Source organism: Littorina saxatilis, linkage group LG3 (genome assembly GCF_037325665.1).
Source record: "Littorina saxatilis isolate snail1 linkage group LG3, US_GU_Lsax_2.0, whole genome shotgun sequence".
NCBI classification, from domain to species: Eukaryota; Metazoa; Mollusca; class Gastropoda; order Littorinimorpha; family Littorinidae; genus Littorina; species Littorina saxatilis.
This window is the reverse complement of record NC_090247.1, coordinates 24915778-24931175: the sequence shown is the minus strand read 5'-3', so window position 1 is coordinate 24931175 and position 15398 is coordinate 24915778. Positions and strand designations below refer to the sequence as shown.

Here is a 15398-nt window from a genome sequence, read left to right as displayed (position 1 = left end):
TAAAAGAAAGTATGAGGTTATGAAAAGGGTGCATATGCGCTTTTTACTCACAATTTATCAATCTATAGAACATAAAATTGTGAAAATAGGGGTTTATATGCAATTTAAGGAGACTTCCATTGAATTGATCTGTTTCTGATCTAAAGAAAATTTTTAACGTCAAACACAACAAAGCTATACATTTTTGGAATTCTGAAAATGATATGGAATTCAGTTTTATGAAATTTGTTGACAAATAAAAAAGTGGTATGTAAGGGATAACCTTGATGGACAGTTAAAACATCAAACTGTTGAGGTATTATGCATTCCGTAGTCCGGGATAACATTGATAACAGTTTTAAAGAAATAGCTTACAAATGTGTTTGCCGATGTGAACCTTCAACGTTTCTCAAAACGAAAACAAAAACAAAAACGTAATCAAAAACGGTGCTCTGCCTTATTAAAAATGTTTGTGGTTTTAAGTGTCTGCAGGTGAGACATTTACTAGCATCAGATATTTTACTGGATCATATTGAGAATATTGAAAATATATAAGGTCTTGACAGTGTAAATGTCGCTCCAAACGCTGAGACAATTAAGCTTATTAACACGATGCGTTTTGATTTACAGCAGATGGTAAATATTTTAATATTTTGTGCTCATGAGTTTGGAGGCATTGCCCTCCAACGGCTATTGTATGAAACAAAACACATCTATGTGGTTCTCATTAAAAAGTTCAAATGTGACCCTCCACCACGAAATGAGTCGCATGTCACCTCGCTCGGTTCTGCGCTAGGCTTAATATAAGTCCGGGGAGTGTCTGGTAACAGTGTGAGGGTCACCTTAGTCACAGGCTTATAACTCAAACAGTTTTCTCTCTTTTCTAAAACGGTTTTCACCACTGGATAGAGCATAACAAACTCTTTAGGAAAATGTAAAAATATGAAAATCATGCAAAGGTGACATGCGACTCATTCCGTGGTGGAGGGTCACAAATGGTTGCAATTATTTAAAATTATTTTTTTTACATTTGGTCAATAATTGACAATTTGTTTCAGAGTAGACTTTGAATCGAGACTGAGGGAGGTACAGGTGTGTGTGTGTGTGTGTGTGTGTGTGTGTGTGTGTGTGTGTGTGTGTGTGTGTGTGTGTGTGTGTGTGTGTGTGTGTGTGTGTGTGTGTGTGACAGAGTCAGACAGATAACCGAGGGCTGGTTTCACTGTAGTTAGGACATGTTAGGGTTCAATATGGTTTTTGTGTTGCTGTAGTCAGTCTGTAATAACTTTTTATTTTATTTGTTGAATTAGTTAGTTGAATGTTGTAGTATCTGAAACAGATCCTACAAGATAAAGTTTCTGTTTTCGGCAACAGTGAGAAAACATTTATCTAAATTAGTTATTGGTATGTACAGCCTGCTATTAATTGACTACTTCACGAAGCTTGCTGCAGGAAGCTTTGGCATTGAATTTTCTGTAAAAAGAATGGTCGTAGAAATCTCAGCACATTTCTCACCACGGTGTGTATGCATCCAGCAACCGCCAGTTTGTTTGTTTGTTTGTTTGTTTGCTTAACGCACAGCCGACCACGAAGGGCCATATCAGGGCGGTGCTGCTTTGACATTTAACGTGCGCCACACACAAGACAGAAGTCGCAGCACAGGCTTCATGTCTCGCCCAGTCACATTATTCTGACACCGGACCAACCAGTCCTAGCACTAACCCCATAATGCCAGACGCCAGGCGGAGCAGCCACTAGATTGCCAATTTTAAAGTATTAGGTATGACCCGGCCGGGGTTCGAACCCACGACCTCCCGATCACGGGGTGGACACCTTACCACTAGGCCAACCGTGTTGGTCCATATTAAGTTGAATACACATGTACACATACATTCACATTCAAAACTCAAACGAATACATCTTTCTCAAAATCTTGCTCATTTATTTCATTATCAGCAAGACAAAACCGGAAAAGTCCCAAACAGGGATGTTCTATAATACCAGCAGTGAGATGTTGTTACATTGTAATTATACTCACAAACTGCACTGAGGCACAGGCGACAAGCAAGTGTTCTGGTAGAAGATGGTTTAAAAGTCATGCGTTCTCAATAGTGTCACAGAAAATGTTGGCATGAACAATGATATAAGGAAGGTTCATTTATGAATCAAACATTTTCATTTTGGAGTGTTCATTTTGGAACATTTATTTTGCAGGCCATCTTTTTGGGGTTTTTCTTCCACCTGCATGAAATAACAACTGTTTGAACCAAACTGGTGTACATGATGTTCGGAAACAGTCTGGTATAAACAGCTTTCTGGTTTGATTTCGCAAAAGCATTATTCTGGCCTAGATAGACCTTTTCAGCATGTCAATTCTTTCGTCATATAACCTTTTTTCTCTTCTTTAAACTGATACGAATAGCATTCTGAGGCAAACTGGTGTACCTGATGTTGTGAGCCAGTCTGGGATAAACGGTGTTCTTGATCAGAGATAGCAACAACAACAACAAAAACAGCATAATAGGTCCCTAATAATTTGTTTAGAGATTGTTAGGACCGCCAATTTTCCCAATAGTCCGTTATCAAAAGCAGCGTTTTGGTCCAGAAAGACCCGTGTAGCGTGTCGCATAGCCTGTCCCCGTGTCAGAAGAGTGGTGTGATCCTTAGGGCTTATTTAGGGTCAGTCATGGTGAGGAAGTCCTTGTAGCATTTGGCAGCCCCCACGCGCGCTGTTAGGTTTCCCGAGGAGCCAAAGTCCGGGCAGAAGTCAATGCCCTCACCCACCTCGTGGCACATCTCTTTTTCCTCGGGGTCGAACCCTGCGCCCGAGCAGCCCCACATGATGCACGCCTGTAAGGTGGAGAAGGGAGAGCAGAATGAAAACAAGGGCAAGAACAAACGCGTTACGAGCTGTTAACACGCACATGACACATACGCACGCACGCACGCTAACACACGCAGCACACACACGCGGCAAGCACGCACACACACCCACACGTAACCACACACACACACACACACACACACACACACACGTAAACACACACAACCACACACACACACTCACGCGCACGCACGCACATACACACAAAAACACCCCCCTCATACATATCAACACACACAACTCAACACACACATACACACACACACACACACACACACACACTGACAGACACAAAAAAGACATCACACCAAGACATGAAACACTAGATTAAACGTTGTGATCGGCGCAAATGTATAACCATATCATTTCTTGTCTTAAAAATTAAATATCGGGAATGAGACACAATGGGGTTTTGACGCAATGGGACAGAGACACCATAGGACTGAGACATATATAAACGGTCTGAGACACAGCAAGAGTGAGACACAATGGAGTTTTGACGCAATGGGACAGAGACACCATAGGACTGAGACATATATAAACGGTCTGAGACACAGCAAGAGTGAGACACCGTGGGGTTTTGACGCAATGGGACAGAGACACCATAGGACTGAGACATATATAAACGGTCTGAGACACAGCAAGAGTGAGACACCGTGGGACCGAAACGCAACGGAACTGAGACGCAATGGGAGTGATACGGAAGCTTGAACGGGCCAACGTCTTTACAACCAATACCGTGCCACCCGTTGACCGTTGATGATGAGGATGCTTAATGTCCCACAAGCTAGAAGCCTATTAGGGACTGATTTGGTGATTCGCTTGCAGGACCCATTGACCCAAATACCATAGACATTTTATAAACATGTAGCCTACTGCGCGACATCATTGCTAACATAGGGCAAGAAACCTCGCTCCCTTTTTTACGTGCTGGTGTTTTCATCCACTTACGTTGAAGACATCCATGGGGTCACAGTTGTAGTTGGTGACGCACTCGGTGTGTTTCTGACTGTGCAGGATGTCCTTGCAGTTGTTGATAGCGTGCAGTCTCTGTGCTTCATTCTGACAGGTGTTCAGCAGGATGTCAGTCGCGTTGCTACACTTGGGGTTGCTGCAAAAAAAGCAAAGTATATTGTTTGTTTTTGGCTCACGTAAGTGTAGCCTATGCGATCGTAACTTTGTCTGTCTGTGCGTGTGTGCGTGTGTGCGTGTGTATGTCTGTGGTAGAAACTTTAACATTTGACTAAACACCGAAATACTCATTTCACCTGATTATTTTTCAAGCACCATCTTCAAAATATTGAAGCAATGATCAACATTGTGTCGGCATGTGTATAGTTAAAGCGTGTATCCAAAGAAAACGGGTGGTGGGGGGTTTTGAAGGGGTACAAGCAGTTGACTGGTTTCTGTCGTGTGTGGTATGTAGACCAGGTCAGGTGTCAAGACCAGGTCAGGGGTCGCGCGAAGGATTGTGGTATAGATTCACTTCTCCAGTTCTCACTTCTGCATTCGCCGATTCGGGGAAGACGATTTCATGTTGTTCGGTTTCTAAGCTCCAGAAAAGTAAATAAAGAAGCTACCAAAGGGAGATTTCCTACAATTTGATCTGCACAGCGTTTTTCCAATGTCCACGCGAGGAAGAGCTGTCGAAAGCGCAGTGTCGATCTGGCAGCCGTATCCCGGTAAGTACAGAGACAGATCTAGTGTCTCCCACTCTGATAACGTGTCACCTACTGTTAATCCGTTTTGTTTTAATTTCTTTTTATTTCAGCAGACACGGATGTCAAACACAGTGCTAGGCAGTCACCTCTAGTGAAATGAGTTGATCTAAAGTGCCTGTAATGTTTGGATGTCTTTAATTGTTCGTGGTTCGATTTATGTGAATTTCAAGACTTGCAGTAGAGTCTCAAGTTAAGTTTACTCTGCCCGAAAAAAACTGTCCATCATTTACTTGAACATGCAGATATAAGGAAACGGAATGAATCTGTTCTCAAAGTCACAATGATCACGATTTTTTCCTCAGATTCAAAACATGCACTGTCATGGTTTTGTCTGTACAATTTAGTAAGTCTTACCACAGGCGGAAGGTATCGTCCACTGGACTACTACTATCACAAAAAGACTACAAGGTACGTCACTCACCTTCGAGTCTTCTGTGTTCTTAGAGTCGCTTCCTGGGGAAAAATATTGTTCAAGACGGTTTGCCTCTTCCTACAGTCTGTGTAAGGTCAAATAAATACAGTTGAATGATTGTTTGAACTGTATGTACCTTTAATTTTCAGCTTCCGTCCGCTGCAGGTTGTTATTAACCATCATTTGGACGAATCTTTGTTTGCGAGCCGCCAGGTTCCACCTTGCGTCAAATCATGCATCCGGCACCGAATATGCATACCACGTACCGCTCATTGGTTAATAACAGGATATTCGATGATTATTTTCATTGGTCGACTGAAATCGTCTGCATCGGTTCCGTTCGTGCCGAAAGGGAAAACTCCCGTGGGTAGCTTCCCTTGCTGCACAATATTTACATATGTTTTAGACCAATGAGCGGTGGTATGCATATTCGGTGCCGGATGCATGATTTGACGCAAGGTGGAACCTGGCGGCTCGCAAAAGAAGATTCGTCCAAATGATGGTTAATAACAACCTGCAGCGGACGGAAGCTGAAAATTAAAGGTACATACAGTTCAAACAATCATTCAACTGTATTTATTTGACCTTACACAGACTGTAGGAAGAGGCAAACCGTCTTGAACAATATTTTTCCCCAGGAAGCGACTCCAAGAACACAGAAGACTCGAAGGTGAGTGACGTACCTTGTAGTCTTTCTGTGATGGTACCTTCCGCCTGTGGTCTTACCTTGCAACAACTTCCTTGAACTTGAAAGACAGTTTTTGAATGCTAGATCTGTATCGCGTTTCATTCCAGACTCAATTCTCTCTTTGATTGTACTGTTTGCTGTTTACGCACTATCATGATTCGCTATGTAACGTTTGGTAAGCTTACCTTGCAACAGCTTTCTTGTCTTTGTTGGCATTTTCTTTCAAGGCAATACAACGTAAGATTAGATTCTTTCGGACAGAAGGTAGAATGTGAGTTTTGAGACAACGACAGTCGTCCAAAGAAAGCTTGCTGTGGCATTTGTTTGTAAATAATGGTTCATGTGTCACAGTGATTCTGTATTTTTCTGCGGTTGATGTGGTTTCTTTTTTCCTCTCTTGTTTTTTCCCTCCTGAGTTGATCGTTATCATTTAAACAAGACCCTCAGAGACCACCTCCGTTGCTCCTTAAAATGGAATGTGAATAGTGTGTTGGTTGTGTTGACCGTCAGAATTATTTTAAGAACCAGGCTGCTGCAGTCAGTTGACATGTTTCGCATATTGTAGGGTTACCATGCTGCATAGGTAAAGTGGCTTGTATAACCTGACTATTCTGTTTCAAAACACTGTTTATATTTGTGTAGGTTGTAGTCATCATAACTAATCGCATTTTGCCATTTGTTTCAGAAAGGAGGTTAACCTACAAGATCGACGCTATGTCAGATATGCCTCAGCCACATGAAGACTTCCGAATTTAGATCCACTCGGCATGGTGACAAGTCTTGATGAAAAGTATGGGACTGAGGACAGCAGTGGAAAAAGTGGCCACATGGCAGGTACCTATTGCTTAGTGTCTGCAGTGCAAAAGACAGATAAGCTGATGGTAGATTTGCAAATGAACACAGTGCCCTCTATACTGCTGATTTACGACGGGCAAGCAACAATTATGCTGATGTAGTTTAAATGTGTGTCTGTGTGTACGTGCGTGCTTGTGCGGTTTTGTGACGGTATGTTTGTGTGTGTGTGTGTGTGTGTATGTGTGTGTGTATGTGTGTGTGTGTGTGTGTGTGTGTGTGTGCTATGTGTGCGCGCGTGCGTGTGTGTGTGTGTGAGTGAATGTGTGTGTGTGTGTGTCTGTGTGTGTGTGTGTGTGTGTGTGAGGATTGCACAAGATCTCATTCAAGGACAACTGCACCAACAACAAATACACAGTCATTTTATCTGTTTGCCTTCTTTTGAAAATTATTCATGGAGTTGATATGATGCGTTAGTTTTAACTGTATGTGTGTGTGTGTGTGTGTGTGTGTGTGTGTGTGTGTGTGTGTGTGTGTGTGTGTGTGTGTGTGTGTGTGTGTGTGTGTGTGTGTGTGTGTGTGTGTGACGGAGTGAGTGAGTTTGTGTTACTGTTTGTTGATTTCTTACGGGAGCCTTGAAGGCTTCGCCTCTTGTTACGGTGCGTTTAGGATGAAGAAACAAGAATTGTAGGTTAATGCACAAACCCCTTGCGCAAAGCAATATTAAATATGCGTTCGTCAAACATGCGTTTTTGACTACGTATTTTTTATTTGGCAGTCTGGCTTTTAGCGTGTATCAAAGTTGACACGCATGCGCAATCGGCGATATTGGTAAACATAGCGAGAAATTCCTAACGACGAAGGCTATGTTGCCTTTTCCTAAATTTTCTGAATCGGCGGCCGAACTTCGATCGTGTGTGTCAATTCCAAAGGGTACTCCAAAGGGTACTTCTATGTGAAGTGTTATAAAGATCTGTCGATCCGGTAGTTTTTTGGACACACATACACACACCACTACCCTCCTCTCGATTCCCGATCTATGTTAAAACATTTAGTCAAAATTGACCAAATGTAAAAATAAAGATAAAAATTCCACCACAATCGAATAACACCACAAACAACACCACCACCACCACTACACCATCACCAACACCATTCAGTACCACCAACATGACCACAACTACCACCACCAACAACAAAAACACCACCACCGCCACCCCACAACCACAAACAACGACACTACCACCAACAACAGTACCATCATTATCAAAAACAACTACAACACTACTAACAACACAGCGCTCATCAAGAACAACAACAACAACAACAACAACAACAACAGCACCAACACCAACACCAACACCAACAACAACAACATTACAGACAACAACAACAAACGTCCAAAGAGTCAACGCAGGCCGACGACTTAACAACTACAGAGTGTACGCAACCGACACATACATTCATCTCGTCACCTACAACTTACGTGTGGACAATCTCGGGGTTGGTCAGGGTGTCAAGGTAGATGATGTTCATCCTGAATCTGTCCGCAAGGCCCAAACTCTTCGTTCTGTTCGTCACAACCTTGTATCCGGAACCTCCTGTGGAAATAAAATGCCGCGTTCAAAATTATTCACTGTAAGGATACTCTGATCTTTCCCACAATCGTTGGTATCCCTGTCCTTGCTGTCGGCGATTTCTTCTTCATCATCATCATCATCATCATCATCATCATTATCATCATCATCATCATCATCATCATCATCATCATCATCATCATCATCATCATCATCATCATCATCATCATCATCATCATCGACACCGTCGTCGTCGTCACAGTCGTCGTCTGTTTGGCATCGTTTTCATCTTTGACTTTTTCGTCATCGGGGTCTATCTTTCTTGTCCATCTCCTCTTCCTCCTTTCTCGTCAACAACAACAACAATAGAACAAAACATTGACAGCAGCAACAACAACAACAACAACAGCAACAACAACAACCTCGAAATGATCGTAGTAGTAGCGGTATTGAAAACCACTAGCTGTCCTACGTTAGAATCATTAGTTTTCATCCACTTTCCTCATGATCAGGATGGTCAGTGTCAGAATGGGTAAAGGCACAGTCATCTTAGTCATGGGATAAGGCCAAGCCACCACTTGGACACATACCAACAATCAACAACCTGGATGCTTTCTGTACACAGTCATTTTGTTAATGAATGAATTGATGAAAGGCCAGTAGCGTCAATGTGTGAAAGTAATTCATCAAACAATACCCGCTCTGCACAGGAAAAGGCCGTATCTTGATTATAATAGTACAAGGTGGTCCTGAAATGAGACCGAAGTCGACTTCGCGACGTCTTTTTTTGGTACCGAAAACTCAGTGCTAAAGCGTCGTGCGTCCAGCTTGGTGTGCTTCGCTAAGTCGACTTGGCCCAGTTAAGGACAGGCTACATGTATCCCAAGTGGAGGGATGGTCTTATGATTGTCCCACGTGAAAGCCTGACGCGTGTTTCTTTCAGGCGAGACATTCTTGCTGCTAGCCGCTCGCGGAGCTAGGAGGCGAGAGTGAACATGAAACGGTTTGATGGCTAGCTACGCAAGGATTAAACCCCATTGGTTGATACCGGAATGGGCTGTGCCTTTAAGCTAGTTTGCTCACCGCACAGCTGGGCAGGGTACTCGTTGAGAACAGCGTCCCTGTCGAAGCACTCGAACTTCCAGTCGGAGTTTGGGTACTGTCCTCTGTTCGAGGGGTCCCAGGGGGTGAAGGTCACTCGGAAAGTCTGAGCTTTGTCCATGATGTAGACGCCATCTTTCTTTCTGCCGAACACAAACTCATCGGAGGTGGCGACGGTGCCGTCCTTCTTGTTGAACAAATCCTTCAGGCCCGCAGAGTTGAAGAACTGCAGAAAAGAAATGGAAGATAATGCCATGTTGATTGCAAATTCATGAATTAGGTAATAATTTGTCATTAAAAAATCGAATTTTTAATCACAGGTTTACACATGACTGCATTAAATTGTATTCCTTATCAATTCCTCAATCAAAACATATTATATATGTTATGTTATCTCTAAAGATGTGCTCAGAATAAAAGAAAAATTAGTTTATGCAAATTAGAGTTGAAGTACTGCAGAAGAGAACTGGGTTATTCTTAAGAGCGGTGTACCAAGGGAAACCATGTTACGAAGATGACATTTCTTTTCTAAACTGAGACATTTTGACCATATACATTGATTTCAATAATACACACTGGTTCCATATACATCCGTTGCCTGCAGAGAAAAAATCGGAAATACCTGCACATTTAGTTTGTCTACGTTCAGTAAATCCCAAGGGTTTCAAAGTACTTCCACTTTGTAACATGGAAACCGACAGTTGTGACATGGAATTTAATACTTACAATTAAACAAAAGAAGATAATAATATAGACTATGTTTTTTGTTGCATGTCTGTATCATTATCTAACTGGAATGTTCCTGAAAAAAGTATAGATAATACATTCTAGTTGCCATTTAGAATACGTTATAATCGTTTAAAGGACTGAAAATGCATGTCACAAAATGGTACACAGCTCCGGAGAATATCCCAAGATAATGCCGCGATGTCGATTACAAATTAATTAATTGTTTTGTTAATTTGTCATTAAAAATGATTGCATTGCATTTCTTTTCAATTCCTCAATCCATATTAGATATGTTATGTTTTCACACAAATATTGCTCAGAATAACTTGACTGCAATTTAATTTTGTTATCAGTTCTTCCTTCCTTAGTTGACCCGTGTCCGTCCCAGATTCGAATCCGGCGTGACCATAGGATCACAACACCCGGTCCCCGCTACCTTCCTAGAACTTTTCCGTTTCCTGTATTTCTCCACACAGAGCCAATGGTGTCCGAATGTTACGAGAGGCTACAACTCCCCGCCCCCCCCCCCCTCCCCCCTCTCTGCCCCTGAGGCTAGATGATCTAACCCTAAAATCCATACCCCGCGTGGATTGTAATCTCACCTTGACAGCGATCTTGTTAGTAGTTCTTCCTTCCCAGAAGTCTCCAGTGTCCTTGTTCTGCACTCCCAGCCAGAGGGTGTCCAGCTGGTACTTGGGGTAGATCCAGCGGTTGCCGGGACTGAGATTGATGAGGTACTTGCCGCACTGTTGGCGCCTGAGGGCCCAGTACTTGCAAGGGAAGAAGACGTCCTGGTTACGGTCGTTGAACTGGATGACGTTCTCTCCCCTTTTGCTGTAGCATTCGTGGGGTGCTGCTAAAGCTGTCAGAGAAGGTATATACAATTAAAGGATGAAAAGCTGTATATTACAGCATAGGCAAGCTGTCGCGGGCTTTCTGTTGTGGTATTGATCGATATTGAACCATTGACTGACTGACTGACTGACTAACTAACGAACTCACTAACTATCTAACTAACTAACTCATTCACTAACACACTAACTCACTCACTAACTGACTAGCTAACTAACTAACTAACTAACTAACTAACTAACTAACTATAAATAACTATAACTAACTAACTAACTAACTAACTAACTAACTATCTAACTAACCAACGAACCTTAAAACGAACGCCAAGACTTACCAGCAGTAGCCACACAGGCGAGAAGGAGAAGCAGCATCATGGTGGTGGATAAGTTGTCTAGGGAAGAGAAGACAAGAGAAGATGCACGTACTTATGTCACGTTCTATTTCTTTAAGTCATACCCACTAAAACACAACTGCGCAGGTCATCTGGAAGGCTATGCATGAAATTCTAAATTTTGAATCGCAGTTTTGCCATGTGACACTTACACCTGAGACGATACGTTTAAAATAAAATAAAAAAACAAGAAAGGTAAGTTGTTGGAACGTTTGTTATTGACAAAACAATACGTTACAATCACAAATATATCGACCCAACGGTCTTTTAAGTGCACAGACAAACAGTTAGTAACAAGAACTTAGCTTGATGGAATTTTCGGCCGGTTGCTAGTAAACCACAAGCGAATGAATGATACGTTTAAAGGAAACACGCGAAATGTGTGTAAAACAAATAAATAATGAGAACTCTTTTCACAAGGACAATAAAGGCACATTAACGACTTCTTGTTTATTCCCCAAAACGGAGACATTTCAATTGATTTTTGTGTCAATAAAACTTGGCAGATATGTTTAAGTGCAGATCTTTTTGATGAGACCGTTTTATTGTAAAACCAGTTTAATGACTAAAAAGGCCATTCATTCCCCTGTCATATTCAACAAACAGATTGATTTTTACATAAGACAATGCCTGTACGTATGCTGTTCCATAATCATTTAGAATCTCAGACACGGAAACACATACCAACAATCTAACCAGGCCATTTTCTAGACCAATCTTTCCCTAGTCGACACCCAACTGGCCATCCTCTCAAACGTTCTCATTCAGGCCTGGGACCTCGTGACATCGGCTATACCTGGTATGGCCCTCGTGAAGGCTCGGACAGAGTGTTCAGGGGTCTCTACCCGTGTTTCCGCGGCTATTTCTTGAAATCCGACAACAGGCTGAACTAGCATGGGGAGATGTCAAGAAAATAGGTTGGATGCAACCAGCAACAGTGCTGCTTTTGGTGCCAAGAAATCTGTTGTCACAAAGGCAGTATAGACAGGTTCGTTGTCATCTTACATCATAAGCCCTCGAATACCTGTCTTTGGACGGTGTTTGTGCCAAGCCTCGAATTTTTTCGACCATTAGAGGTGGACACAGCAGTCAGACGTGACTGTATGCCTGTCCTCAAGAGTCACAGTGTTTAAATGCCTAGATCTAGCGACGAAATATGCAAACAATTTTTAGGGCTTCTTGTTATTTGAACTTGGCAAGGGTTGGGTCACCTGGTTAAACATCCGAACAGACGACAGTTGTTTGGTTTCAGAGTGGAGCTAATTAATCCAGGTTTTTTCACCACTGACGATATTCCATGTTGATTTGGACAAGCCATTGCTGATTTTTTTAAGTATTGTCAGGCAACACTCTGCCCTACCCCTCTTTTTCCCGTCACTGGGTTCATGTGGTACCCAACCGGAAAATCGCTTTGGGGCCATTAATATATGTGTAAGATCTTTTCAAATGCAGAGCTTTTAATGCCAAGGGCATATTGCATCTCCCTGATTATAATTAAGTGATCTTCTCTTATTATCTTTTCAACAGCACCAGTGTTTTCGAGAATAACAAATGAAATGAGTAGACCAGGGTGAGTATCATTTTCGAGGCTCCGTCTACCCGGTTTGAAATTGCTTTACCAGTTTTACACCACAACTCTACAAAGAGCGTTCATCCTAAAACATGTCATCACACTTTCATGCAGATCGGCCTCTTTTAACCCTTATTTTTTTTAGTTATTGTAAGTTATGGCTCCAAAATCGCGAATTTGAGCTTCATGACGCAATTTCATACATTGCGCGGCGAGTATCTTCCCGAGTCGACCGTATGGAAACGACATAACTCTGGAACTTCATTTTTTGTGTCAAGCCTCACGAAAGTCTATTATTTGACGGCAGGATTTTGTATTTAACGCCATATTGCCAGGAGCCTGGATTCTAAATAATAATGGAACAGCCTAAAAACCACCTAAATCAATTTCAGAAAAGCAAGGTTCCCGCGTTGAAATTCGACCCCCCCCCCCCCCCCCCACCCCTCAACAAAAACAGAGAAATCAGAACAGAAAAAAACGGATCAAATATTGCATGTAATTGGAAAGAACCATCAAATTTGCATCTAAAAACAGCCAGTTTTGTTCACCTGTCTTGGCTAACAAAGACGTTAGGTAGCTATATATAATTATTCCTCTCAGAAGACATTAAAGGCGGCTTTTGAAGCTGTTTTAGCAGGTAATGAGACAAAACACGTTACATCTCAGAAACTCCTCAACGCATTGCCTTCAAACTTTCGGTGATTGTTGCTCACACATGTCGTAAAATACATACGGAATCATTTATTTATTTATTTATTAAGGAGATTTCTATAGCGCATAACTAAAAGCACTATGCGCTTTACAATATCACTAGGTATAAGCACACGCAAACATACTCTGATTAAATAGAACTTAGCCTAACACGACATACTAAGAACACTAAACATTTGAGTTCATACAAAAATAGAGAATTAAATTAAATACTGGACAAACGATTAAAATAAGCTTAAGGCCTACACCGACTACAATGGACTATTTCAAATAAACTTTTTTAGTTAACTACAAAAGGCAGTGCATAAAACTCCATAATCCTAAGAAGGTCGAACAAATAAAAAACATAAAAGACTATTTACCTATAATTACTTCGTAAAAGATAATAAACATGGTATACAAAGCTGTAATTTTTAACAACAAATCTAAAAAGATGTTCATGCCATATTGCACAACACATTTTGACACACACCCAACCTCACACAAGCACACATACACACTTACACACACACACACACACACACACACACACACACACACACACACACACACACACACACACACACACACACACACACACATGTACTCACACACACACACACACACACACACACACACACACACACACACACACATACCCACACACACACAATAAATTCAACAAATATTTAAATACATAAAAAGAATTAAGTAAGCGTTTAAAACATATTTTACAAACAACAGTAGTACATATATATAGTGTTAATAATGTGAGACTACCCAATAAAAATATTTAACTAGTGAGTTTATTGGAATGCTGGCAGATAAAAACATATCACGAGGCAGGCGTGTGCTTCAGGTATTGTAAGCAGACTTGAAAAGGTGGGTTTTAAGGGACTTTTTGAAAGTGGAAGAGGTTTTACAGTGACGGATGGGGTGGGGAAGTTGATTCCAGAGAGTCGGAGCGGAAAAGGAGAAAGAACGATCGCCAGTGGTTTTGGTTTTGGTGCGTGGGATGGAAAGTATTCTGCTGAAAGTGGATGAGCGAAGCTGTCTGGATGGAATGTAAGGATGCAAGAGTTCAGAAAGATAGACAGGAAAGTGAAGATCAGTGAAAGAGTTGAAGCAGATGTTGGCGGTTTTGTGTATGATGCGGGAAGATATAGGAAGCCAGTGGAGTTGTTGCATAAGTGGTTGTATGTGGTCGTGTTTCTTTGCCCTGAAGATGAGTCTAGCTGCTGTGTTTTGGACTTTCTGAAGTTTGTCTGTGAGGTGCTGGGGAATGCCTGTGAGACTTACATTATGCTGTCATACGACATGCTTCCTCTATGTTCAGTAAAACAAACAGTGAAATCAAAACAGAAAAGGCATACTCTTTTTTTCCTTCAATATTTCCACCAGAAATTAATCTCTACACAGCAATAGTCCTCATTGTGAAACTGTCTTCCGTTCAACCAACAGCGAACTCAAAACGGAACATATTTCGTCGCAAACTGAAGCATTCAAAAATAAAGACTGCCAAATGAAGAGAGAAAAGGTTTGATGTTATACCTGAGCTTTGGTGGAGTGAGATGACCTGACTTCCCTGGTTCTTCCTCAGGCTGCAATGGATTCAGGGCATGAATCTCAGCGTCCTTTTTATACTTGCTGCAATTAATCACTCCCTTTTAGCCAATTGTGTGGTTCCGTTGCAATGATCGATCTCTGAACTTCTTCTTCTTCTTCTTCTACGTTCCCGGTTCTCTGAACTAAAGCAATTGCAAAGTATAGATCCGACAAAGTATAGATCCGACCGCACCCACAGTTAATTTGGATACCCATTTGAAGTTCCCATTTGACAGCTTATTTCTTTGACTCCTTCACATCCTCACGCCGGGGGAAGTGTTACGGCAGAAAAATCGCCGTGTGTTACGCCAGCATTCTGCAGTCCGGTAGTCAACCTGGTTTCGAGTGCGAAAGGTGTGTAACTTCCAAACTAATAATTACTGTGTCTTACATATCGAAGCCAGCAAAGT

General features: G+C 41.8%; 1 protein-coding gene across 1 annotated transcript; it reads right to left on the bottom strand.

Moving 5' to 3' along the window:
- Positions 1–1897: 1897 nt before the first annotated feature.
- Positions 1898–15086, bottom strand: LOC138961951 (uncharacterized). Its single transcript, XM_070333635.1, has 7 exons — positions 14935–15086; positions 11067–11123; positions 10483–10742; positions 9134–9377; positions 7960–8074; positions 3812–3971; positions 1898–2826 (listed from the first exon to the last, which is right to left on the bottom strand). The coding sequence occupies exons 2-7, from the start codon at positions 11104–11106 to the stop codon at positions 2647–2649; spliced, it is 999 nt and encodes a 332-aa protein (XP_070189736.1). The 5' UTR covers positions 11107–11123; positions 14935–15086; the 3' UTR covers positions 1898–2646.
- Positions 15087–15398: the final 312 nt, after the last annotated feature.